Genomic DNA, 25260 nt, shown 5'->3' with positions numbered 1-25260 from the left:
TCCCAGGCTCACCCTGCTCCCCATGCCCCTACCAAATTCTATTCCCTGGGGACAAGGGAGCTCCCTCCCTCCCATGCAGCACCCCAGATGCCTGGAGGCATCATGGGCGCAGCCAGAACCCCCGTGGACCTGTGAGATGTGAGCACCACGGAACGCCCCGTTTTGATGACATCCAGGATGAGGTTCCAGAGGAAGCGTCGTGCCTTGGGGTCCATCCCTGTGGTTGGCTCATCCTGGTGAACAGACAGCACCCTCAGACATGCCAGCCCCGGAAGGGACCCTACCAGCCCCCTCCTGTCCTGAGCCTAGCTCAGGACACTGTCCCACACTCCAGGACATGTGTGGAGGAGCCAGGGGTGGGCAGCTCCCACCCAGGGTTATTTCTGCACCCCCAAGGCACACCAGGAAGATGAAAGCCGGGTATCCGATGAGCGCGATGGCTGTGGACAGCTTCCTCTTGTTGCCCCCGCTGTAGGTGCTGGCAGGCTTGTCCGCGTACTTGGTCAACTCCAGCTTCTTCAGTGCCCACTTGACCACCTGCAAGGTGCAGGGGGCTGCTGTCACCCTGCCAAGGCCACAGGGCTGGCAGAGCTGGCACGGGTTGGGCTACACAGCACACATCAGCTGCTGATGGGACCACAAGCCATGTGCCAGTCAGGGGAGCCCCATGGTAGCCCCTGGCACAGTCAAGTGCCAGTGGGGGCCTGTGAGCATGTGTGCCTGGCCCTGGCAGCCCACATGGGCACACCGCCGGGGCAGCACTGCCATGAGGGCACAGCAGCACTGGCTCAGGATCCCGCTGCTACCCAGTGAGACGCCATCCCCATGGCACAGCACCAGCCCTTGGGTGCTGCCAACTGCCCACCCAGAGCCCTACCCGCTCCTCATCCTTCCAGGGGATGCCGCGCAGGCGGGTGTAGAGCTCCAGGTGCTCCTGGGCAGTCAGCTCGTCGAAGAGTGCATCGAACTGGGGGCAGTAGCCTAAGCTCTGCTGGACCTGCAGGAGCTCTTTCAGGATGCTGTGGGAGAAGATGGAGGGGAAGTGGGGAGAAGGAACTGCTTTTCATGAAGACCCTGCTGCTGAGGCCCCTCTTACATGTCTTTACACTGGAGCATCTTCCCCCAGGTAAAACCCCACCAGGCAGCCTTAGCCCAGGGCCGCTGTCACTTGCCTCACATCCGAGGTGGGTGACGCAGAGGACACAGAGCTGCAGTGTCCCTTGGGAACACACAGGCTCACTCACACTGTTTCATCCTGGGAGCCCTCCAAGCAAACCTCGACCAGGCCCCAGGAGAGCGGGCAGCCCATAGCCTCACCCAACACGTGTCCCCGTTAACCTGTGCCCATTAATGAAGGCCTCTCCGCCCGTGGTGCTCTCATCTCCCGTCAGCATCTTGAAGGTGGTGGTCTTGCCTGCGCCGTTGACGCCCAGCAGCCCGAAGCACTCCCCAGGGCGCACGCCCACGCACAGCCGGTCCACGGCCAGGATGCGCCCGATCTTGCGGGACTTGTACACCTGGTAGGGCAAGGGATGGGAGCTCAGCTCACCAGGAGCCACCTGAATCTCCAGCCCTGTGATGTCCCTGAGATAGGCTGGTCCCAGGTGTCTCCTTGCAGCCTGGTGCAGCCCCCACCTTGGTGAGGTTCTCGATCTTTAGCATGTCATTGTCGGCGTCGCCACGCAGGACCCGGTGCCGCTCATTGGCTACGTCAATGTCATCCTCGATGGGTTTGGTGGAGACAGGCAGGCGCCTGTGGTAGGGGACATGGGTGGAGGGGGATGTGGGACTAGGAGCTATATCCCTACTGGGGCTGGGCAGCTCCCGCTCACACCCACCAGAGGGGCAGCCTGGAGCTCTGGTGTCCCAACAGCAAAGCTTTACCCCATGGCCAGCCCCCCATGCCTGCTGCCCACCGCACTCACTGGGGCTTCCGGAAGAAGTTGTACTGGCACATGATGGTGATGAAGAAGCCAACGAAGCCTTCGATTGTCATGGCGACAAGCCCCCGTGTCACTATGTCCCATTCAAAGGGTGATTTCATTTTATCGAACTGCCCTGAGTGGGAGGAAGAGGAGAGAGTGGTTGGGGACACCTTCCTGAGGGGACAGCCTGACCACACCGTAACAACAACACTGCTCCCATGCTCCCCACGACAGCTGCCTGGGCTGGTCAAAACATGCTTCCCTACTCAAAGCACAGGTGCTGTGGAAATCATCTGGTAGCTTCTCAACCTCAGTAGGATGAATAAATCCAACTGAGAGTAGTATCAGTCGGATTTGTCAGATCCTAACCCAAAATTCCCCCTCATGGTGCCAGCAGCATCTGGGTTATGTACAAAAGCTACTCAAGAAGCAGAGAGCAGGGTTGCTTCTGAGGCCAGGCTGAAGCTGGGAGTGGCAAAAGGCTTGTTTCGGTTGGGCAGCAGCCAAGAGACCCCAGCTGGGAGAAGAAAGTCCCTGCAGCCCCCATCCCTCCTGTCACAGCACAGCCCCAGCACGGCCCAGAACAGCTGAACCATGGCCCACCACATCTCCAACGCAGCCCCAGTATAACACACCTCAGCTCCACCACAGCCCACCACATCTCCACCACGGCCCCACTATGACCCACCACAGGCAGTGTGCAGTAGCAGAAGCAGCAGCAGAACTGCACACCTCTGTCAGGGCTCACACCTTCCTCTCCCCGTGAGGCTGCTATTTGAGAAGGCTCAAGGAGCCACTTTCAGCAACCCTGGCACTATGCCATGGCTGACCTTCAGCCATATCTCTTCCTGTGCCCCGTCTAGTCCACCCCCCTGGGTTTTTGCTCCAGGTTGCTCTGGGCCTTGGGACACCCCACTGGGCCAGCAGAGGGGATGTGCCAGCATCACCGTTCCCTCCAGCCCCACATGCCCTGGAGCAAGAGAGGCAGGGAGGGAGCAAGAGGCTGTACCGATCTTGGCGTAGTACTCATTGATGTACTCATTGTAGGCCATTTCCATCAGGCCATGGCCCAGGTTGTAGTTAGGAAACACGAGGAAGCAGCTCTTCAGGTAGCTGTTCACCACCTTCAGGTCCTGTGGGGACAGTGGAGAAGACACAAGCATCAAACAATCCTGAGTGTGCGGTAAGATCGGGAACCCAAGGTCCAGTCTGATCAGGTCTCATTCTGGGAGCTGAGACCTCCTAAGTTCTGTCCCAGCCTGAGCCATCCCATAACCCAGTGGCAGTGCTTCCCTTCCTGATGGCCCTCAGCAGAGCCATGAATCCTATACCTTGTCGTGCTCAAAGAGCTGCAGCAGGAACGTGGCAACAGTGGCTGTGATGCCAATGAAGAGATTGATGACAATGAGGAAGACATAGGCAGAGCTGGGCACCTCAAACCAGAAGGAGGCCGGGTACATGATGGGGGTGATGGACCAGCTGGGGAGATGAGCAGCAGGAGCACACGTCAGTATGGCAGGAGAGGGATCCCCAGCCTTGAGATCGCCCATCTCCCAGCCTGCCACTCCCAGGCTCTCACACCCCAGCCCTTGCAGTCAATCCACCCCAACCAGCTCTGGGGACTGCAGAACATCAGCCCCAAGGGCAGGCCCTGCCTGCACAGCCACAGCATAGATGGGGCACAGAATCATAAAAAGACTTGGATTGGAAGGTCATCTAATCCAGTGCCCCGGCCGTGGGCAGGGACAACTTCAGCTGGATCAAGCTGCTCCAAGACCCATCCAACCTGGCCTTGAACACATCCAGGGATCGAGCAGCAGGAGCTTCTCTGGGCAACATGGGCCAGTGTCTGACCATTGCCATTGTGAAAAATTTCTTCTTTATATATGGTCTAAATCTCCCCTCTTTTAGTTTAAAACCATCACCCCATGAGACTCTGGAGGGATTCCCCAGTGCCTCCTCACCAGCCCTCTGAGCAATGTACCCATAGAGCAGGAAGAGGGAGAGGACGGCAGGGAAGTTGGTGGGAGAGGTGTACGCCGGGAGGTCAAACACGAACAGGATGATGATGCAGCATGTGGCCGGCACCAGGTAGTTCAGCTGGAGAAGACAGAAAGTTCTGTGGCTGCCCACTCCCTGGCACAGCCCTGGGGGCTTGCCAAGTAGGGCCACGTGCACTGCTCACCATGTCCCACACGTAGTTGGCCAACCAGTAGATGACAGGGTCGCAGCCGCTCACAAACTGCAAGTGTTTGGCCTTGGTGGCCTTTTCGGCCACCAGGAACACCACAAAGCTGGCTGGGACGAAGGACATGGCCACAATAATGAAGATGGCGATCACCACATCTGTGCCTTGCAGGCTGGATGAGGAGCAAGGAGAGCAGGGACCCCATCAGTTGCCTGGGGAAAGGCCACCCATCCTGGTTGTGGGACAGTCACTGTGCACAGGGCAAAGGGACTGCCACATCACAGCCACCCTGTCGCCCACCATTGCAGCCTGCAGGGCAGGAGCCTCAGCGTTCACCAGTGAGGAGCCCCCACCTCCCATGAGACAGCCACCCTCCCTCAGGCCAGCTCCTTGGACCTACAGGTAATCCAGTGATAAGCTGGCACTCGTTTTGTTCATGGGGTGATTGGTGACCGTGATGCCTGCAAGAAGGACCAAGAAGAAACCATGGAAGCATGAAAACTGGCTCAGGACACAGAACCTCGTCCCTAGTCCTGTCTGGTCCCGACTTCTGAGCAGGACAGGTTTTCAACCAGAAGCTAGCCAGGAGCTGCATTCCCCAAAGTAACCCAGCACCTCGAGGCCAAGCCCTCTCTCCCTGGAGAGTACCCTCACAAGCCTGGGCACCATCAGGCAGCACTTGGGACATTCTGCCCCAGCCCAGACCTCAGAGGCTCTGCCCAGCTCTCACATCTCAGAGCCAAGTGTGTGAAACCTCTGACCCAGCCAGGCCCAAGATGGAACACTGCACTTTGGAGCCTGGATGGACCATGCCTAATGCTGTTCCTGATGTGCTTCTGTGCTCAAACACCCTTCCAGCTCCTCACCGTAGGCAGCAGGGTTGCCCTTGCTCTTGGGCAGGTTGGCTCTCAGGATGGGCATTGTTGAGAGCGTGAGGTAGGTGGGCATACTGTGGTAGCCTTTGTTGTTGTAGAAGAACTAGAGGAGGAGGAGTGGTGGGAGGTGGCAAGAGAGCTGGACTCACCAGATGTACTGGGAGAGAGGGACAGGATGGGGTGGACAGCCAGCCACAGGGCAGGCATCCTGTGCTCAGGGCTGTGGGGAGAGCAGGCCACCGCTGACTGTGCTGGGCCAGACCTGCTGACCACCCCCCACCCAGCTGGAGCCCCTTCAGAGCCCTTGGAGGAGAGAGCACTGCAGCAGAACAGTGGGCCAGAGGGCCCCACCCGCCGCCCTCTCCTCCCCACCCATCTCCCCCACCCCAGGGTGCAGTGCCGCCCACCTGGGCCGTCTCCGCACAGCGATCTTGCGCACCATGGCAGGAGCCCTGGCACCAAAGGAGGCTGGGATGGATTTCTGGACATTGCCGAAGGTGAGTGCCCCATACCTGGCGGACAAGGCACTGCTGAGGAAGCTGTGACTGCTGCCCCCTACCTCCAGGAGTGGAGCCATTTCTGGCTCCAGCCAGCACCCTGGGGTAGGTATCCCCAAGTCCCTGATCCTCACCCCTGCTCCATGGTGCAGGGCGGACCCCCCCAGCCTCCCCTCTTGCCTGTGCAGCCGAAAGCGGTCCGAGGTGTAGAGCAGATACTCAGAGACATTGCGCCCTGTGATGTCTGCCAGGATGTCCCCCGTCACTACCTTCATCTGCGGGGGGTGGCCCCCCACACCACTGGGGCAGGAGAAGCCAGTCCCCTGCATGGAGCATGTGCACTTGATGGGCTCGTGGATGATACGAGGCAGAGCGGGGGCCAAGGTCACGGTCCCTGAGGAGCAGAGAGGGTGGCTCACAGGCAGGCTCCTGCCTGCCCCGGCTGCTGGGGACAGCATGAGGGTGATGGGATGGCTGGGCAAGGTCCTGGGTGACTAAGAAGGTCCAAGAGATGGATGGGAGGAAAAGCTTTGGGGGACAGAATGGTTCAGAGAGGAGCTATGAAGTATGCCTGGAGAAAGCAGTGGCGGGGGAGAACGCCCAGCAAAGGTGGCACAAAGCTGGCCACGGGGCTGGTGACAATGTCACCACCCTGGGGCTCAACTGGCATGGTGGGGGCTGAATGGAGACAGTGTTCCGAGCACTGGTCCTGAGCCAAGAATTCAGCCCAACAAGGTTCTGCTGTGGCCAGGCCAGACTGACAGGCACTTCCAGGGGTCCCTGGAGCTGCTTCTGTGGGGAAAGGCATCATCTCCCTGAAGGAGACAAATCCCAGACATCTGAACACCCAGCACAAGTAATACCTTTGACAGCAGAGGTCGTAGAGTTCCAGGCACGGAGCAGGTCCTCATCCACTGAGACGGGGTAGTCAGAGGGAGCCGGGGATGGAGGTGGTGGCACAAAGTGGAGAGCGGCAGGCCCTGGTGTGAAGGAGTCGATGCACATGGCATCGAAAGTACTTGGCTGCCAGCATCTTGGACTCGTTGCTGTAAGGTTGAGGGTCTGCATGGCTGGTCCAGTGTGTTGTTGAAGGGGTCTTGAGCACCACAGGTGGCCCCCAACACCAGAGGGCAGATGGAAAGTGTTCACGAGCTGCTGAGGGCTGGCGTCGGGAGACAGTCTGATGCTGCAGGGAAAGTGAGCCAGTAAGGAAGAGCAAGGAGCAGGAGACACAGGTTTCACGACCTTGGCCATCTTCTGCTGGGACCTCCCTGAGGCCTTGGCACTTATGGGCACACACAACCTGTGCCTGGCATGACTGGGCTGCTGATTGCAGTGTCAGGGCTGGCACCTCTCCTAGAGACATCCTGGCCAAGACAGAGGCTGCTTCTGTCAGGGGATGTGGCACCAGCCGGGCTCTGCTCCAAGCTTGAGCCAGCGCTGGTGCCAGGCCAGCTGTGGGCTGCATTCCTCCCTACCCTCCCTGAAGTCCCAGGGATGGAGACAGGGATGGGGCTGGGGCACGGGATACTGGTCACCAGCAGTGGCGGTTCTCACCGGTACTCATGCCGCTCCTCATTGGCATAAGGAATGAAGTTGCCCTTGGGCTGGGTGTAGTTGTGGTATTGTGATGGTGAGAGGATGAGGGGTGGCAGGTCACCTGTGGGGACAAGGACAGGAACCTGCTCACACCTACAGCACCACCGCACACAGGCAGACTGTGCCTTGACCCTGTCCTCCTACAGCCGGTGTCCACATCGGCTACGCCAGGGCAGGCAGAAAAGGTAATCCCCAGCATGCAGGAAGGTGGGTGGCACACACGCACCTATTTCGGGCACGGAGAGGGCCACAGTCATGGCCACACAGACAAAGAAGGCGGGCAGGAGGATCTGTGAGAAGAGGGCCTTGGTGTTGCGCTTGGCACAGTGGAAGCGTTTTGACAATCAGCCCGTGGAACTGGCGCAGCTTCAGCCACGAGCCTTCCAGTTTGAAGCTCCCCTGCCCTGCCTCCACCTCTGCATCGTGCTCTGGGGAGGGGAGAGGGATATCAGCCCTTTGGCACAGCTGCTCCCACACCTGCCAGGGCTCCCAGAAAGCTGAGCCGGACACCCAGCCCAGGACAGCTGCCCAAAGGACAGGGCAGCACCCAACCCTGACTGCTACAGAGCCACAGCAGCAGTGTGGTGTGAAGCAAGGCCACTGGCTGGCAGGTTCCTCTTAGCCCCAAATGGTAAATTTAGACAACAGTTTAAAAAAACCCAAGCTAAATTGGTGCTTTTTTGCAGGACTCCTCCATTTTCCCATCAGCTCTCCTAGCTGGTGAAGGGTCAGCACAGTCAGGAACAGGGTACAGGACATAGGTGGGGAGCCCAGCAAGGTAGTGGGAGCTCTGCCACGGCACTGTCCCAGGTCTGCTTCCCACAGCCCAAATCACAGTGCTCAGAGCAGCTCTGGTGGGGGTTAAAGGTGGCACATCCCTGAATTAATCACAAAAGCTGCTGAGATAACCCAGAACAGGATCTGTGACTAAAGCAGCAACCTCGAGGCACTTGTCTGCACCCTCCATATCCAGCAATCCCAGCATCCAGGAAGGGAGAGCCTTGCACCTGGGGCAGGGTATGGCAGGTGAAGCCACCAGCTGGAAGGTGATGCTGCGCCCAGGGGCCAGGAGAGACTCAATGGGTGCCAGTATGGGGAGTGGGCATGTTAGTGGGAGAAGTCTGCAAGGTGGCACTGGAGACCCACAAGAGGCAGAGGCAGAGCCAATGCCAGCTGCCCCCGCTGACTCTATGCCTCAGCACGAGACCCCCTCCCCACACCCTACCTGTCAGTTTGGGGTTGCAAACTGGTGGAAGAGCCTATTCCCAGCCCTCCCACCCAGGCTGTGGTTCTCTGGGTGTTGTGTTGGTGGATGCACCATCAGGCCCCTCCCTGTGGGCTCTCATCCCAGCAGGCACAGACCCCCATCTTGGACACAACCGTATACCCTGGGGGGCCAGGACCAGCTCTGCCCTGCCCCGGTGAACCCTCCGTATCCCAGCCAAGTGCCTCCCCTGGCCCCTGCCGCTGGCCGGGCACCAGTGGCACCAACCTTGCAGACTGATGTTATCGGGGTCCTGCCGGTTATCGAACAGGGGCGCATAATCCCCAAAGAATTCGGAATAAGCCCCACCTTCGTCACCCCGCACGGAGCCCACTGAGGAGGCTGAGCGCAGGGACGCCTGTGACTGTGCCAGCTTAGAGCAGGTCACCAGGTTGCTGAGCTCCACCTCGGGCTTCTCTGGCATCGCTGCTTCGGCCAGGGGTTCCCCGTTGGCCTCGGGCTTTGGGTCCAGCTCAGGGGCGGGTGGCTGCAGGGCATCCTTCTTGGACTCCTTGATATCTGGAATGAAAAAATGGGTTGCCATCAGTCGTGTTCCTCTTCACTGCAGCATGCATGGAGCGGGGATGGATCATAGAATCACAGACTGGTTTGCATTGGAAGGGACCTTAAAGCTCATCTCATTCCACAACCCTGCCATGTGCAGGGACATCTTCCACTAGACCAGGTTGCTTCAAGCTCCATCCAACCTGGCCTTGAACACTTCCAGAGATAGGAAAGCCACAGCTTCTTGGGTAACCTGTGCCAGGTCCTCACCACCCTCAAAGGGAAGATTTCCTCCTAACACTAATCTAAGCCTCTCCTCTTTTAGTTTAAGACCATTCCACCTTATCCTATCACTATCTGCCCACATAAAGTCCCTCTCTTTAATTTTTCAAGCTCCCTTTAGGCAGTGGAAGGGCTCTAAGATCTTCTAGACCCTCTTCTTCTCCTGGTTGAACAACCCCCAGCTCTCTCAGCCTGTCTCCCTGGCAGAGGTGTCCAGCCCTAGAGCATCTCTGTGGCCAAGTTCTTCCTGTGCTGAGGACTCCAGAGCTGGACACAGTGTTCCAGGCGGGAGTAAACCCGGAGCAGAGCAGAGGCTGGCTGCCCTTGGCTGGGATGGGCTCTGCTGGAAACATCTCCTCCCCTTAGGAGAGGAGTCTCCTGCATTCACCAAGCCAAGGAAGAGCATACAGCCCCTCGCTAACCCCCGCAGCACCCGTACCCACATCGCTGTTCTCCAGAGACTGGTCCTCCTCAGACACCTTTAGGAAGACCTCCTCCAGGGTGGTGTCCATCAGCCCGAAACTAGTGAGGTCCAGCTCCTCCAGGCTCTGCTCCAAGTGCTGTGGGGGGAAAGCGGTGTGTGATGAGGGCAGGAGATGCCCACAGTACCACAGCCCCCTGCCTGCCCACTCTGCCAGCCCCTGCAGGTACCTGAAAGAGCCTCTCAAAACAGCCCTTCTTGGCAGCCTCACTGGGCAGGATGTAGGAGAGCTCTGTGTTGGTGTCCGAGATCAGGAGGCAGGAAGCCACGTACTTCTTGATGAACTGGGAGACGCGGGGCTCAGAGCAGGGGCTGACAGAGGAGTGGGCCAGGGGGCTGTGTGGTTGGCCTGGCTCTGGGGCAGAGGGGCAGCGCCCATCGGTCACTTCATACCTGGCCTCCCACCATGACCCACCACGTTCCCCCTACCACCCAGTGCCATGGGGGCTCCTTCGGCCTCCATCATGGGGTGCTGGCAGCTTCCCGGTCACCCTGCCTGACTGGGGATGGGCTTCTGCATTGTAGTCCACACTGGATGTCTTGGTAGGCAACCCACAGGCTGGAGAGAACCAGCACCTGGAGGCAAACGCCACCATGCAGGATCTGACCAAGGGCTCCGCTGGAAGAAGTCATGGCACCTCCTACACCCCTCTCCCATCCCCTCTGCCCTCCATACGGCCTAAGAAGACTCAGGATGGGAACACCTGGGTGTTGACCTCTCGCTCCTTTCCTGGGCTGAAAAAGGGTTCTACCTACTCCTCTAAACAAAGGGTCCTGCTGCTCTCCAACCTGTGCTGTTCCTGGTGTTCTGACTGCTTCTTCACCACCGTCAGCTTGTAGCCATCACCGTAGGTGCTCTTGAGGAACAGTGGGGAACCACAGCACTTGAGTTTGCCATGGGAGATGATGGCGATGCGGTCCCCTAGCAGGTCGGCCTCGTCCATGTGGTGTGTGGAGAGCAGGATGGTCCTCCCTGACGGCAGCACAGAGCCTCAGCAGAGGGGCCAGGGCTGCCATGGACAGGGGAACATGCCAGGCTCTGCCCAGCTCCGCTCACCTGGCTTGTACTTGAGGATGAGTCCCAGATGGCCCTGCGGGCATACGGGTCCACGCCAGCTGTGGGCTCATCCAAGATAACGGCCCGCGATCCACCCACAAAGGCAATGGCCACTGACAGCTTCCTCTTCATGCCACCCGAGAGGGTCTGCACCTGGCAGTGCCGTTTGTTGGAGAGTTCCAGGTCCTCAATCATCCTGGGAACAGGGCAGAAGCACCAGGCATGCTGGGGGAGCTGTATTGGTGCTCAGTGCTTATGGGGAGCACATGACACCTCTTCCCCACGTGGTACCTGTGGCCCTTGGCCACTGGGACTGCCCAGTTGTTGTCAGGCTATGAGCCTCTTCTGCTTGCTTCCACAGCCTGATACATTTAAGGGTGGGAAAACACCTGGTGGAGCTGCTCTAGGGGACATCTCTGCCACCAGATTGCCCCCCATAGCACAGCCAGCAGGAAGGAGACTCACTCATGCCAAAGGCATGGATGGAGCCAAAGGAGCTGGAGGGTGCCTACTTGTCCATCTCCTTGCGGATCTCCTCCTCTGCCATGCTCTTGAGCTGTGAGTAGAACCAGAGGTGTTCCTCCACTGTCAGCCTGTCAAAGAGCACATTGTGCTGGGGACACATGCCCAGGTTCTTCCGGATTTTGTCCATCTCTGTACGGATATCATGGCCGTAGATGGTTGCGGAGCCGGAGGTTGGAGGGAACAAGCCAGTGAGGATGGACCTGAATGGATGGAGAAAGGCAACAATATGAGGGAGTTTGTATTCCTCAATCTGCTCCCGATCCCAACCACCACCTCTGGGAGCATCTGCTGGGCCCCAGGCAGAGCAACATCGGCACAGGGCCACGAACCTGCTGCCTGTCCCATGTTTGTGCCAGCCCCACACTGCTACCCTCTGGGTATGGCACCAGCTGCCATAGGATCCTGCAGGGATATCCCACAGCCCTTTCCCCACCCCCTGCAGCTGGCCAGAGAGACATGGCCCCTTTCTGCCCTGACAGGCACTCACATGGTAGTGGTCTTGCCCGCACCATTGTGCCCCAGAAAGGACACAACCTGGTTCTCATAGAGGTTGAGGCTCAGCTTGTTCAGTGCCAGTTTCTTGTCTGTCTTGTAGACCTTGGTGAGCTTGTCGATGCAGACAACCAAGGGGAGGTGGGTTGGCTCCTCCTCGATGCCCCGTGTCTCCTCTGCTGTGACAGTGGGATGGTGAGAAGCCAAGGAAGCCAGGCTTGGAGCAGGGCTCCTGGAGTATGAAACAACCCGCCTCCATCCCATGGTGGCTGTGCTGGCTTCTGGCTCCTTCCCCTCTGCTTCTTGCCAGCTTACCCCCTCCTGCACTACAGTGGCAGCTCTCAGACAGGCTGCAGTGCCTGACTCAGGATCCTACCCCAACAAGAGCACAGGGGTCCACAAGCCACAGCAAGACCCTGCGGCAGAGCCAGGGCCATCCCTGTGCCACCCACTGTCACCCCCAGCTGCCCTCACCCAGCCTCCGGCTCTCCATGGCCAGGCCTGATCCTCCTCCATGATGCTGAGGCGGTGGTTGTGTGACCAGGGCCAGGTCCACTCACCAGGTCTCCACGCGCCCGTTGCCCAGCCAGTAAGACTTCTGGAAAGGGAAGTACCAGGGCCGCGGGGCAGGCCCGAAACATGCCTGCAACCACAGCCCCGGGGAGTCAGGGCCAACCCTGCCCCCAGGGCCACACAGAGGTCAGCTTAGGGCCAGGGCAGAGCTGGTCCCCACAGCATGGGGGTTTCCCCAGCTCAGGGTCACCACTGTGGGGTAGAGGCTGTGAGCACTCCAGCCAGCTGGGCGCAAGGCAGTGCTCTGGGCTGTGCCAGGAAACGTCCTTTGGGATTTGGGTTGGTTGGCTCATGCTTATGGATGAAAGAAAAGGGAGCAGGTGAGACACCTCCCCGAGGAGGATAAGGGGATCAGTGTCCTAGCTGCGGACACCTTTTCTACAGCTGGCCTTTGAACTGAGACACTCAGCTGAAGATCTCCAAGGAACCTGTTGGTGTCACCAGTGGCTGAGGGCATGTGGGCAGGTGTTCCCCAACAAAGAGCTCCCATAAGGTCCAAGGTGCCCTCATGCCCCTCTACCTGCACGTACCCGGGTGCACGGCCTCGATGTACCATGTGAGCACCCCATACACCACGGCATCCACAACCAGCATCATCATGGACAGCAAGAGGTTGAAGTCATCTCCTTCCACAGGTGACTGGCTGAAGGTGTGCCACTGGATACCCACACCGGCCACCTCATACAGCGCAAAGTACTTGGAGCCCAGCCCGAAGGCTGTGGTGGACATGAGGGACTGTGAAGAGGTGGAGGGAATGGGAGGTCAGCAGGAACCACAGACCAGCTCCAGAGGAACAGGTTGGGGTGAATTCCTACCCAGTGCTGCTCCACCCAGTTGGGTGGAGATGCTCCTGGCCTGAGAGGCACAAACCTTCTGGAGATGCCTCCAAAGCCCCACAGCAGAGTTGGTTCATACAGCAGGAGGCTTGCTCAGGGTCTTGGTGACAGCTGGTGGCCTTGTACTGGACATGGGATGCATGGGGCAAACCTGGGGCCAAGCATCTCCCCAGCAGCGCAGCCACTCACCGCGATGCACTTCTCGAAGGCCGTTATCTTATCATGCGCCACCTCCTCCCGGATGGCCACGTACATGTAGGGCACATAGCTGAGGAAGTAGATGATGCCACCGCATGCAGAGGCCAGCTTGGCCTTGGAGTAGAGCAACTGACACCAGGAAGCTGCAAGGGAGAGACAGGCATCACCTCAGATCCCACCCCCCCAGGGCTTTCCCCACACCATCCAGTTTTGGTGGTGTTGAGGTGATAAATTAGCTCCTCAAATCAGCTGCCTGGGGGGACTTGTGCTCGACGGGGCAGCTCACCAGAACATGGATTGTGGCCAACAGCATAGATGGCGAAGGAAAAGCATATGATGAGGACATCGCTGTGCATCAGGACCTTGCCGTACTTGAGAATGGCAGTGAGTGCCGTGACTGAGATGGAGAGTTGGGACAAAGCCGGTTATGAACCAAGCCACCCAGGCACTGCGTGTTCAAGCCCATCATCTTCATCACCTGTGAGGTCAAAACTGCTCAGTGGGGCTGTTCTCGACCCTGTGCGCCCCTGCTGCCACTCTCAGTGGGCTGGGAGAACAAGGGGGTAGCACTGAAGGGTCGTGGGGGCTGCTGGGAAGCAGGCAGGACACCAGAAACCCTGTGCCAGGGTGCTAAGGAGCTCAGCTCCCTCCAGCGCTGGGTAGGACTCATCTCATGTTGGGGACATCAAGAGACCAGCTTAGTCCAGGATGTGGGATCTACATCTGCCCCAGGTCATGTGACCAGAGGACACAGGGAGGTGACCAGGGCACAGCACAGATGTAGAGCTCAAAGACACCCACTCCTCCCCAGATATCTCTCCCACCATCCCACCTCTTTCAGGCGATGCTCTTCTCAGTCACAATGTGCTGGATCATCATGGCCACCGAGTAGACCCAGGAATCACCATGCACAGGGGCATCATGTGCTCATGCAAAGAGGAAGCTGGCGAGGTGAGGAAGAGAGGAGAGAGCTGGATCATGCAGTGCTGCGAGATCCAGGGAGACCCTGGGGCACAGGATTATGGAGGGGCCTCTCCCACCGTCAGGGACAACCAGTCCCCAGCCCAGCACCTCCTTAGTGCCCTGAAAGAGCTTCTCCAGTGAGCCCACAGGACAATCCACTGTCCTGGCTGGTAGGCAGGCAGGTAGCAGCTGCAGGCGTCAGTCCAGGGCCCTGCCCACCTGGTGTGGATGAGGTCCTCTCTCCACCCTCCTGTCCGGAGCATTAGTGGCTCTGGGACTTCTCCAGGTGCTGTCTCCAGACCACTGTGATCCAAATCACCAGGGGACCCACATGCCATCCCTTTAATTTCCAACCACCTTCCTGAGCCTGGTGGTCTAGGAACTGGCTTAACTAGTTGCTATCACTCCTAATGTCACTAATCTTTCAGGCCCCCAAACTCGTCCCCTTCTCTGAGTTGAAGTGTCCTGGCTGCAAAGGGGGAGGGGAAAAGTCCTGCAGGTGGGTGTTACTCACTCGTCCCGAGTATAACACGGGTATGGGAACATCTGTACATAGTTGCCAGGCTCCACCACGTCGTGGCCAACAAATGTGTTGATGAGGGCGCGCTCCATCATGTCTGTGGAGGAGGAGGAGAGGTCAGACTGAGTGGGCAGGGGCCAGGGACATGGGCAGCTGTGGCAGGATGCTGACACTTACCTTGGATCCAGACGAAGCCATAGAGGAAGTAGAAGCGGCCGCCAGTGTTGGGGCCAGGCCGCCAGTATGCCCGTCGGATCTCATTGGTCTTCTCTGTGAAGCTGGAGTTCTGCCGGATCTTGTACATGATGTGGGGGGGCAGTGAGCCATCCCTGTTGGTCTGGAAGATGACACCTGCAGGCAGCAGGAGAGGCAGGGAGTCCACCAAGGGACAGCCACATTGGCCAGCCCACGGGGATGGGGAAGGGTTCAGTATGCCCCAACCAAGGACGCTATACGGGCTGCCACGGATTAGAAGGGTGGCATGGCCCCGGGATGTGAGACCCCCACGGGATGCAAGGGCATGTGGACAGAAGGCAGTGGCAGTGGGAAAGCCGAGACAGCAGCAGGGTGCTGCATCCAGCAGTGCTCGGCCTGGAGCAGAGGAGGGGCACTGTGAGATGTTCAGCCTGTTCACCCACCCAACGCATGCATCAAGGGAGCCACGTCCCAAAGCCAATGGCTCCTGGGCATGCTGGAGAAGTACATGGCTTCAGGGACCCCGCAAAGGGGCTGGTTCCCAGGGACATACTGGCAAAGACCGTGACATTGTCCTGGTAGGCCTGGTTCAGTGTGTATTGACAATGCTCTCCTCATCTGGGAAGCCTTTGAAGATGTCCACTGCTGACCTAGTGGGAGGGGAATCAGAATCACTAAGATTGGATCATCAAGTCCAACCAGTAACACAAGCACTGCCAAGCCCAGGACTAAACCATGTCCCCACGTGCCAATTCACATACTTTCTGAACACTCTCAGGGATAGTACCGCTGCCCTGGGCAGCCTGTTCCAATTGCCTGACTACCCTCCAGTGAAGAAATTTTCCATAATATCCAAAGTAAACCTGCCCTGGCACAGCATGAGGCTGTTTCCTCTTGTCCTGTCACTTGTCACCTGGAAAAGAGACCAACTCCCATTTGGCTACAATCTCCTTCCAGGTAATGGCAGAGAGTTATAAAGCTCTCCCTGAGCCTCCTTTTCTCCGTGCTGAGCTGTCCCAGCTCCATCAGCTGCTTCCCATCAGACCTGTGCTCCAGACCCTTCCCTGACTCTGTTGCCCTTTCCTGGACACACTCCAGTAGGCCAGTGAGACCCCAGGCCAAGATGGGTTTAGCACACAGACCCTCCACACGGTACAGCATGTGCCACCCTAAGTCACCCCACAGCTCCCGAACAGTGTACGGGCACCTCCACCCTTGACATCTACCCCAAATCTCCTGACACCTCAGAAGCCACTATCTCTCCCATGCCCCCATGGGCTCCATCCCATGCTCTTAAGGTCTGAGTGGATCTGCCCCTTTTCATCCCACAGAGCCTAGCTGTGGGTGGTTCTACATTCCCACAGGTGGGCACCACCTCACCTTGGCCATGAAGCGGACCCAGCCACAGGCAGCATTGTCAATAGTGTCCAGCTGCTGGAGCAGGATGCTGGCATTGGGTAGGGAGAAGTTGCCGTTGAGGAAGTTGTGGAGAACATCGCTGTCAGAGACATTCAGGATCTCTGGGTGCTTGTGGAGGTCAGCAGTGAACTGAGACAGACATGAGAGGGAGAAGTTGGACTATGCGTTACCTCTCAGGTCACTGTCCTCTCCATGGACACATGCAGGACCCAAAGCTCATCCTGAGGATGGGGCACAGTGTGCACCCTATGCAGGGATCCAGACTAGTCTCCACAAGAGCAAGGGGGGTACCAGGAAGCACCCCATGAAGAAGCTACAGGGTACCTGGGGGCAGGACACCCCCTTCTCCACTGGCAGGGCAGTAAATCCCAGGCAGGGTCGGTCCCCACCACACTGTCCTTCCTACCTGCTGGAGCCAGCGGATGCGCCTCTGCAGCCTGCCCTCTTCCAAGTAGGCTCGGATCTCAGGGGAGATGTTCAGCCATGCCTTGGCATAGTGGGTGACATTTCCCACAAAGGCGAAAGTCTCATTGGCCTGTGGTCGGGGGAAGTCACGCAGAGGGCAGAGGTGGGAGCCTCCTGCTCTCTGGGATGGCTAGCGGCCGTAGAGGTACCTGCCCACCTCCCACAGGCACTGCTTTCCCAGCAAGGGCCAGGGCTGCCTGTGTCTGCCAGTCAGCCTCTTCCCTGCCAGTCAGCCCATCTGCAGAGGAGGACTGGTGGGAGAGGAAGGATGGGGGTCCCAGCCTATGCACACTCACCTTCAGGATGACCTTATCCACTTCAGTGCCCATGGGTGCATACAGGATTTTGGGGTTGCTGGTCATAAGATGCACGAGGAGGCCCAAGTTCCGCTGTTCCTTACTGGTGAAGCCCAGCGAGCTCATGTTGCCCTGCTTCAGCGCCTCAGGCTCTATGGTCCTGCAAAGGGGCTCAAGCTGTCCACATCTACTCCAGCCCCAGCACCCCTTGCTGCAAGCAGCTCCCACTCCTGCCCATGAGGGGACGTCACACTTGTTCCCGTGCCTGCACAGTGCTGCCTAACCCAGGAAGCATCCCTGGCTGCAGTACAGCATCCATCCTGCCTGCTCAGCAAGCGGTGACACCCCTGGCCTGACCAGGGAGTGCCTGGAGCCATCCCCCAGCATTCCTACCGGTTGTTGCCGCAGAGGATGGGCTGCAGCCCGGCCCAGAGCTGCACGAATGCCGAGAATTGCCCCTGGGGGTTGTCACTGCCAGTTGGGCCCCCCTCAGCACCCTCCTCCTCCTCTGCTGTGGCATTGCCAGCCGTGGCATTGGTGCCGGCCCAGCTGGTGCTGTTGGCAGTGGGTGGCGGGGCCCTGCTGGAACAGGCTCCCCTGGGCAGCAGCTTGGCCAGCGCTGAGAGGATGTCCATGTCCCGGAGAACCTTCTCCATCTCCACCAGGTCCTCGAGGAGGGCACGGAGGCGGTGCTGGGCAGCTGTGTTGTTTACCTCATCCAGCTTCAGCTGCAAGGATGAGTGGACAAGGAGTTACCCACTGTTGGGGCAACAGGGTCAAGCAGGAGGGAAACAATGGAGACCCCAAGCAGTGGCAACTCCACTTTCTTGGTTAAAAGGTTGGAGCTGTGCCTAGCTAGGGCCCTGGACTCATCACTGTGCATCCGTGGCTATCAGGCAGTGGGAGTGGTGGCAAATGCTGGCAGGGATGTATTGAGGAACACAAGGTGTCACTCAAGACAGGAAGGTGGCCCTCTGTGACTGCAAAGGATGCATCAGACTTGGGTGGGACTAGAAGGGGAACCTCAGAGACAGTCTTGAATTGTGCCACCAAGGGCATTGCCAGTCCTGGGTAGAGAAGCCTGCAGGGACACCTTGAAGGATGCTGGGGACACGTAGCCCCACCCGACAGGCAGTATCCAAGTGGGTGCTAGAGGAGGAATCATCTGTGTCATGGAGAGGGGTGACCAGGAGAGGTCAAGCCATGTAACAGAGTCCTCTGCCCCAACACATCCCCGAGTGAGTAGAAACCCTGCCCAAGACTCATCTCTGCCCCCAGGTCGCCCCACCTGCCCAGCTCTCACCTTGCTGACGATCTTGGGGGTGTCCAGCTGCTCCCGAAGCTCGGTGGCCAGCTGGGCAAAGCGTTCCCGGCGGGTGGCCCGGCTGCCATTGCAGGCCAGTGCCCGGTACGCCGCCAGCAGTGGCTGCTGCCCAGGGGCCACGCGCAAGAGGCGGCGCAGCCCCCCCCGGGCTCTGCTCACATGTCAGCTGCTCCAGCACTGGCCCAGTGAAGAGGACACCCTACAGGGCAGGAAGTTGTGGGAACAGTGCTGCAGTGCCTGCCCTGGCAGGGCAGCCCAGCTTGCCCCACGGGGTGCTCACCTCCATCTCAGTGATGAAGGCCTGGGGGCTGTCAGAGGCAGTGGGTGCCATGGCGGCGCTGGCGAGGCCCAGGGCCTGGGAGAGCATGCGGAGCAGTGCCGGCCGGCGTGAGGCTGCCACGGGGTCCCGCAGTGCCCTGTGAACCAGCCCTTCCCGCAGGTTCCTCCAGTCACTGGGGAGGCTCTTCTGCAAGAGGAAGAACAGGGATGGCTAGTGGGGTGGGAGCTCCCTAAGTCCCCAAGCATACGTGAACAGCCCCACAGTACCCACGGTTTCCATGGGGAGGGGAAGAAAAAGGATGTGCAGATGCAAAGTGCAGGGGTTCCCTGCACCTTAGCCGCACGGAGGGAACAATCTCCCCTTGCTCCCTCCACAGCCAGCGCTCAGGTAGTGCCATCCCCCACTGCAATGGTAAACCTAGGCACAGGCACTGTTGCGCCTCATAGCACTGAGGGAACTGGTGGCAGCACTGGGATGAACCCCAATCATCCCTGCTCCTGCTCTGCCCCCTGACAAGGTCCCATCACAGCCCTTCTACTGGGACAGATACCCCCAGATGTCTCTGTGGTGGGATGTGGATGGGACAAGAGGATGGGCTCTGCCCTACCATGTTCCCTGCATGCAGCACCACTCCTCACCTCCAGCCATGTCATCTTCTCGCTGGCGCCAAATCCATCCCGCAGGTCTCGCTCATGGGTCTCATCAGGTACCAAAGGAAAGGAACCAAAAAACAGGCGGTACACCTGCACCAGGATGGGAGTGGGGCTGCCAGGTGTGCTGGGAGCAGAGGCACTCGCTTGCCCAGCAAGGCCCTGGCACAGGGTAGCAGGGCAGGATAAATCCCAGCTGGGTGCCTACTGGCCACCATCCCATGGGTCTGATGGTCGGGGCTCAGTCTGGGCCAGGATATGCCATTCATGAGGCAGCACAGACTTCTGCAAAGCCTGGTAGTCACCCACCTCCTGCAGGTCAATGCTGGAGCCCAGGAGCAGTTCGGCCATGCTGTTGGGGAGGGACATGTTCTGCATCAGGAAGTGCTGCAGCTCGCCCTGGTCCTTGGTTGCCCATGCCAGTGTGAAACCGGACCCTGGGAAAGAGCAGGGGAGGGGGTCAGGGCAGCCCACAAGCATCAGGGACACGGTGTGGCACCACAGCTGGCCCTGCCCAACACAGTGATGCAGGACAGTGGCAGGGCACTGCCACACACCATTGCATTGCTGGATGCCAGGCAGATTGGCACCTCTGTCCCTGCCCGCACAGGCAGCAGGGGCAGGCAGGGCACAGCTCACCTGTTTGGCTGTTGAAGTGGGTCTCCATGGAGCTGGGCTCAGAGCTGCTGAGGGCCTCTAGGTGCCGGCGCAGTGACTCCAGCTCCTCCTCCAGCCCCGGGTGCCGTGGATCAAAGAGGCTGCTTTGCTCTACTGCCTCGCTGAGGTGCTCCAGGAGCTGTGTCACCCTGCAAGAGCCCAGCATCGCCCTGGCTTTAGGGACAGAGGGATGGGGACACCTTCCCCAGAGCTCGGGGGGGGGGGAGTGAGCCCCTCAGGGGAAGGGGGCACCACTGGTGCTTGAAATGGGGCACCACTGCCCTTGCCTGCACACTGAATCCAGTGTGCTAGAGCACAGTAGAGCCCCAATGCCTTGAGGTGTCCACAGGGGCCACCTCCATCCTCCTCCCAGCACAGAGCACTCAGGAACCAGCAGTGGAATGGGCTGAGGTGTTCCCTTCACCCCACGGACATGGTGGTCCGCACCGAAGCACTTTGGGGGACACCAGCTTGTGCCTCACCCCCAGGGTTGCAGCGTCAACATGGGAAGGGGTAGGCTATGTGCAAGAGCATGCAGTAGTGTGCAGGGTGGGATGGGAAGCACATGGCAAGAGCAGGACTCACGTGGAGTTGGAGTACTGCAGGAAGCCAAACTCATCACGCTGGCCATCAGGGCACAGGGACTGCATGACGGGCAGGATCCCGGCTGAGGTGAGTGGGGCCGCCGTGTAGAAAGCTGGAGCCAGCAAGAGAGCAGAAGAGTCCAAGGGAAGGTGCGAGTCGGGGGAGGAAAGGCAGGAAGGGGGAGGGGGCCACCAGAGAAACAGACACTTGGTTCAGAGAAGCACGCGCCAGGGTCTGCGAGTCCACGGGAGGCTGGCGGCCATGGTCAGAAGTCGATGGCTTTTCTACCAGGGTTGTCCTGGCTGGCTGCCCTGTGGGGCTGCAGGCAGCTCCTGCCATCCTGGTTCCAGCCCTCTTGCTCCCACCCAGTCTGCCCTGGGTGATGGGTCCCTCAAGCCCTAGGACAATGCCAACTTCTGCTGTTTGCCCCCAGGATGGCCACCAACCTCCTCCAGGCTCCCGGCCCTTCCTGTTAGTAACCTCAGAGGCACTGGCAGATCTCCAGAGGAAGGCGAGGAAGAATACAACAGGGAAAATGGAGTTGTCACCTGCAGCTCCCAGAGCCCGCAGCCTCCCCCCAGTCCAGCTGCCCTGACGTGTGGTGGCTGGAGGTGGGTGGAAATGGAGACATGCAGGGGGAAGATGGAAGAAACAAGGAGCAGCAAGGGGCAGGTAAACCTTCCCCCCTCCACTGGCACTGAGCTATTGTCTCTACTGGGACGTTCTCATGTCCTCCCCTGGGGCAGGGCAAGCCCAGAACAGCCCTGCCCAATGAGGGGACCAGAGGTCATCACCAGGCAGTGCCAAGCAGGGACCCTGCTCTCACCACCCCAGCTGGTGGCCCTTTGGTTAGAGGCGGGTCAGTGCTGTTAGCACAGTCACGATGGGCAGGGGCTGGTGAAGATGGGCTTCTGGCAGGGACGAGGGACAGCCCAGGGCACGGACAGGCGCAGCATGGGACAGGCCAGCAGCCTGCTAGGGTAGTGGGACCCACACTGGTGGCCATGCCACGGTTTGGTGACAAAGTCAGTGCATGGGTGGCATCTTGCAGGCCTCCAGGCTCCTAGAAGTGCCACATCCCAGCTTGTCCCACCCACAAGGGGCCAAGACAGGGACCTAGTGGTGGTGCTGGGGTGGGAGCCACCCCAAGCCCTTTGGTGATCCGGTAAGACTAGGTGTTAACAGGGGTGACGGCACCCAGTAAGGAGGTGAGAAGAAGGGGTAGGACAAGCCTCCACCTGGCCTGGAGAGCCCTCTGCAGCCCAGGAGGCTGAGGACATGGCCACCAGTGGCACCAGCACCTGGGAAACCCAGCACCATCCACACAGGGGGGACACCACCACAACTGGTCAGCCCCCAGGGAGGAGCAGGCAGGGGCCATGCTGTGCTGCCCAAGCTCATCTTCACCAGCTGCAGAGGAAGGGAAGAGGGTTACAGAGGCGTGAATTAGGCCAGAGCGAGTTGATCTAAATCAGGCTCTTTCTCCCCAGACTACAAGGCCGGCACAGGCAAGGGAAGGGGGGGGGAGGCGTCCACCCACCCCATCAACTTACAGACTGGCGCATGCAGTAGAGGCATGAAGGGCAGGTGGGTAGGGGAGATGGTGGGAAAGAAAAAGAAAACATGAGCAAAAAAGAATGAAAAAATCAAACCAAAAAACCACAAAACACAGAGCGCACGTCAGCACTGGGACAGGAACCCGGGCAGTGCCCGCTGCAGCCGGACCGCACTGGCAGCTGGGCTCTCCCTCGCTGGGACATGCTGAAACACAGGCTTGAACCAGCATTATGTGGGGTCACCTCCAGTACCCAGCATCTCCCCTGGCCCTGCTGTGCCACCTGTGCCAGGGCACTCAACAAGGTAGGCATCCCATGGGCCCTGGAGAGCTGGCAGCTCTGCTCTGCCACCTCCTCCCAGCAGCACAGCCTGAGGGCAGTGGAGTCCAGTGCCCTGGTCAGAGCTCTGGCTGGACTTTTCCAGGAGTCCCCACCTCCAGTCTCATCACCTTGCCAGGCCCCTGAGCTCCCCAGGCACAGGGCTTCCTGTGGGACATTTTCCCTGCTGCTGGGGAGTCCTTCCAGGAGCAACTCTGGCTGCTCCTCAAATACCTGGCTGTCCCAGCACTGTCCAGGTCACCCTTCCTCCCACAAAACTTTCCTGCCAATGGCAGCCACAGGCTGGTTAGTGCTGCCACTCCCAGGGGAGTGCCCCAGGCTGGGACAGATCCACCTGCCATGTCTGCCCTACCAGCTCTTGGCTGCAGCCCCTGCCCAGTGCTATGTCCCTCAAAAGGCCTCTCTGGGTCCTCCCCCCATCTCCAGGCTGTCACCAGGGGACTGGAGCACCTCCCCAGAGCATCAGGGTGCCCTCAAGTGTAGGAGTACCCCAGGCACCGCCTCACTGGCACTCACCTTCCTTCACAGGGATGGTTGGCTTCTTCTGCCGCAGCCCCAGGAGGATGAAGAAGAGCACCAGGGGAATGAAGATCTCAAAGGCCAGCACCCACTGGGGATGACACAGAGCAGAGGGATCATGACACTTAAGGACAGAACTCAGCTGCCAGGGAGGAGGGCGGGCAGGGCAGGGGTCCCCGTATCCTGGTGCAGTGTGGTACTGTCACAGCTCAGCCAGAGGCAAACAGGTTCCTGGGCACCCTACGATCTCCTGCCTGCAAGCTGCCTGGGGCACTGCAGGACATGGGAGGGTGCACAGACAGGACGGATCCCTCCTCCAGCCGTGCAAACGGGGTGCCAGGGCTTGAGCCCAGCCTCGACAGGCCACCACAGCTGGGGCTGCCCACAGACATGACCCCAAGTCCTGAAGTGCCCGTGCCCTGAGTCCCACCAGGTCCCATACATGAGTCCTAGCAGGGGGCAGACCTCCAGTTCAGCCAGGCGTTGGCACCAGCTCCAGGTGCAAGTGGTGTGCCCTGGCACCCCCATAAAAGGCTCCAGCTGCACAGGATTTCCACTGGCAGCATAAGGTAAATCACAGCAGATCCCCAGCAATCCCTGGCCACAGTGGCTCAGGAAGCCCAGACTGGGCTCTGTGCCCAGAGGCCCTGGGGATGGGCATCAGAGCCTTCAGCCAGCAGGAGTGGGCACTGGGCATGCTGCCAGTGCAGCTGCTGCCACTTTGCACCAGGAGTGCCCGGATGCATCACGGCCCCACTGGCCAGTGTGGGGGATTTACTGCAGGTGGGGAAATTGAGAAATAGTGTGAGGTGAGCCAACTTCCCCTTGCTCCAGGGCCAGATCAGACCCAAGGCAGGCGCTGAGACCTTGAAACCTACTGCCACCATGGGCAGGGCAAGGCAGGGCCCAGCTCCACTGCCAGGAAGGTGCTCCCCGCAGCACCCACACCTCCACCAGGCTCCCACCAGTAACCCACTGCCAAGGGGCAAGCCAGCGAGGTGGGCAGAGTGGGCTTTAACATGGCAGGAGCTGCCTGGAAGGATGTAGCTGGCAACATGTGCCAGGGTCAGGCCCTTCTATCTCCAGTGCCACCTCTATGCTGGCTCGCCCAGGGGCTGCCAACATTCTGTCAAGAAAGTCAGAGTAGCCCCCATCAGTGGTGAGCAGAGGGACACCCACACCTGGGTCCCTGCTGGCACATGGTCACAGTGCTGCTGCTGTAGGATGAGCATGATGTCCACCCCACGCTGCCCTCACCACCCCCAGAGCTCCTGATTTGGGGAGGCAGAGACCAGAGGAAGAAGGGCTGGAGGGGATGGAGAATGCCCCAGGAGCAGTGCCAGGGGATTCCCATCTTTCTGGTACCACTAGTCCCAGGGACAGTCCCTGGCATCACTGTTTCTGTACGAGGTGGGGTAGCAGGGGACCCACACTGCTGTCCCGTGGCCCCTACTCTGTCCTCCTGGCTGCCTGCCCCCACCCCCTGCCTGTTTACCAGGCACACAATGGGGCCTCTGTGCCCAGGCACCAGGGGAACCATCCCCCCACACCCATGCTGGGCTGTACCAGGCTCCCATGAGGACCGTCCTTGGTGGCAGCAGCAGGAACCTGCTTGTTGTTACTTATTTTTTTGATGGGGGTCATTGACCTTTTGCTCATCTCCATCCCCAGAGATGTCCCTTGTCCCCATCCCCTCCTGCACTGCCACATACACCAGTGCCAGGGCAGGCTGTCCCCCACCTTTAGCACCCAGAGTGACAAGGCAACAGGCTGACAAGGCAGAAGAGGGGCGCTCCCCAGCCAGCACCTCTGGGACTGATCCTACCCCCTGGTCCCCAGGGCTGCCCCAGTGGAGGCTTCTCAAGGGTGGCGAGGCCAGGGCTGCCCCACACCCACAGCGCTGCAGAGGCACCAGCACACAGCAGGGCCCCAAGGGAGCCTCAGCCCCCCAGAGAGGCACACAGCAGGGACACCCAGCACCAGCACAGCCTGGGGACAATGGGGTCCCTGCCTGCAGGCGCAGGACCCCGGGGGACATTTTGGGATTGGGTGAGGAACCAAGGACGTGGGGAGAGGCCAGGATGCAGGCAGCTGGGAAGAAAATGCTTCCCAGCAGGTAGGGCTAGGGAGATGAGAGAGGCCAGTACCTGCCAGTAGCTGGCCATACCCTGCACCAACCAATGTACCTTGCCCTCC

General features: G+C 59.5%; 1 protein-coding gene across 1 annotated transcript in view; it reads right to left on the bottom strand.

Moving 5' to 3' along the window:
- Window positions 1-25260, bottom strand: part of ABCA2 (ATP binding cassette subfamily A member 2) — a 34565-nt gene that overhangs the window by 4010 nt on the left and 5295 nt on the right. Inside the window, 59 exon segments of the mRNA XM_032707925.1 lie at window positions 130-233; window positions 403-537; window positions 878-1019; window positions 1339-1517; window positions 1636-1753; window positions 1926-2058; window positions 2935-3058; window positions 3257-3404; window positions 3910-4025; window positions 4111-4285; window positions 4514-4574; window positions 4980-5091; window positions 5392-5500; window positions 5666-5879; window positions 6349-6499; window positions 6501-6534; window positions 6536-6603; window positions 6605-6671; window positions 7043-7145; window positions 7311-7422; window positions 7424-7512; window positions 8577-8867; window positions 9574-9694; window positions 9786-9970; window positions 10405-10420; window positions 10422-10588; window positions 10673-10693; window positions 10696-10868; window positions 11185-11397; window positions 11685-11865; window positions 12164-12187; window positions 12190-12247; window positions 12249-12330; window positions 12792-12997; window positions 13288-13439; window positions 13583-13709; window positions 13711-13741; window positions 13743-13774; window positions 14129-14148; window positions 14151-14198; window positions 14201-14226; window positions 14228-14239; window positions 14774-14876; window positions 14957-15130; window positions 15528-15575; window positions 15578-15624; window positions 16350-16522; window positions 16800-16928; window positions 17155-17314; window positions 17548-17882; window positions 18458-18625; window positions 18627-18677; window positions 18759-18944; window positions 19397-19501; window positions 19718-19845; window positions 20048-20214; window positions 20651-20762; window positions 22204-22206; window positions 23062-23155. Coding sequence (XP_032563816.1) covers window positions 130-233; window positions 403-537; window positions 878-1019; window positions 1339-1517; window positions 1636-1753; window positions 1926-2058; window positions 2935-3058; window positions 3257-3404; window positions 3910-4025; window positions 4111-4285; window positions 4514-4574; window positions 4980-5091; window positions 5392-5500; window positions 5666-5879; window positions 6349-6499; window positions 6501-6534; window positions 6536-6603; window positions 6605-6671; window positions 7043-7145; window positions 7311-7422; window positions 7424-7512; window positions 8577-8867; window positions 9574-9694; window positions 9786-9970; window positions 10405-10420; window positions 10422-10588; window positions 10673-10693; window positions 10696-10868; window positions 11185-11397; window positions 11685-11865; window positions 12164-12187; window positions 12190-12247; window positions 12249-12330; window positions 12792-12997; window positions 13288-13439; window positions 13583-13709; window positions 13711-13741; window positions 13743-13774; window positions 14129-14148; window positions 14151-14198; window positions 14201-14226; window positions 14228-14239; window positions 14774-14876; window positions 14957-15130; window positions 15528-15575; window positions 15578-15624; window positions 16350-16522; window positions 16800-16928; window positions 17155-17314; window positions 17548-17882; window positions 18458-18625; window positions 18627-18677; window positions 18759-18944; window positions 19397-19501; window positions 19718-19845; window positions 20048-20214; window positions 20651-20762; window positions 22204-22206; window positions 23062-23155 — 6863 coding nt within the window.

Source organism: Chiroxiphia lanceolata, chromosome 21, assembly GCF_009829145.1.
Source record: "Chiroxiphia lanceolata isolate bChiLan1 chromosome 21, bChiLan1.pri, whole genome shotgun sequence".
Classification (NCBI taxonomy): Eukaryota; Metazoa; Chordata; class Aves; order Passeriformes; family Pipridae; genus Chiroxiphia; species Chiroxiphia lanceolata.
The sequence above is the reverse complement of the archived record's forward strand: the minus strand, read 5'-3'. Positions and strand labels throughout refer to the sequence as shown.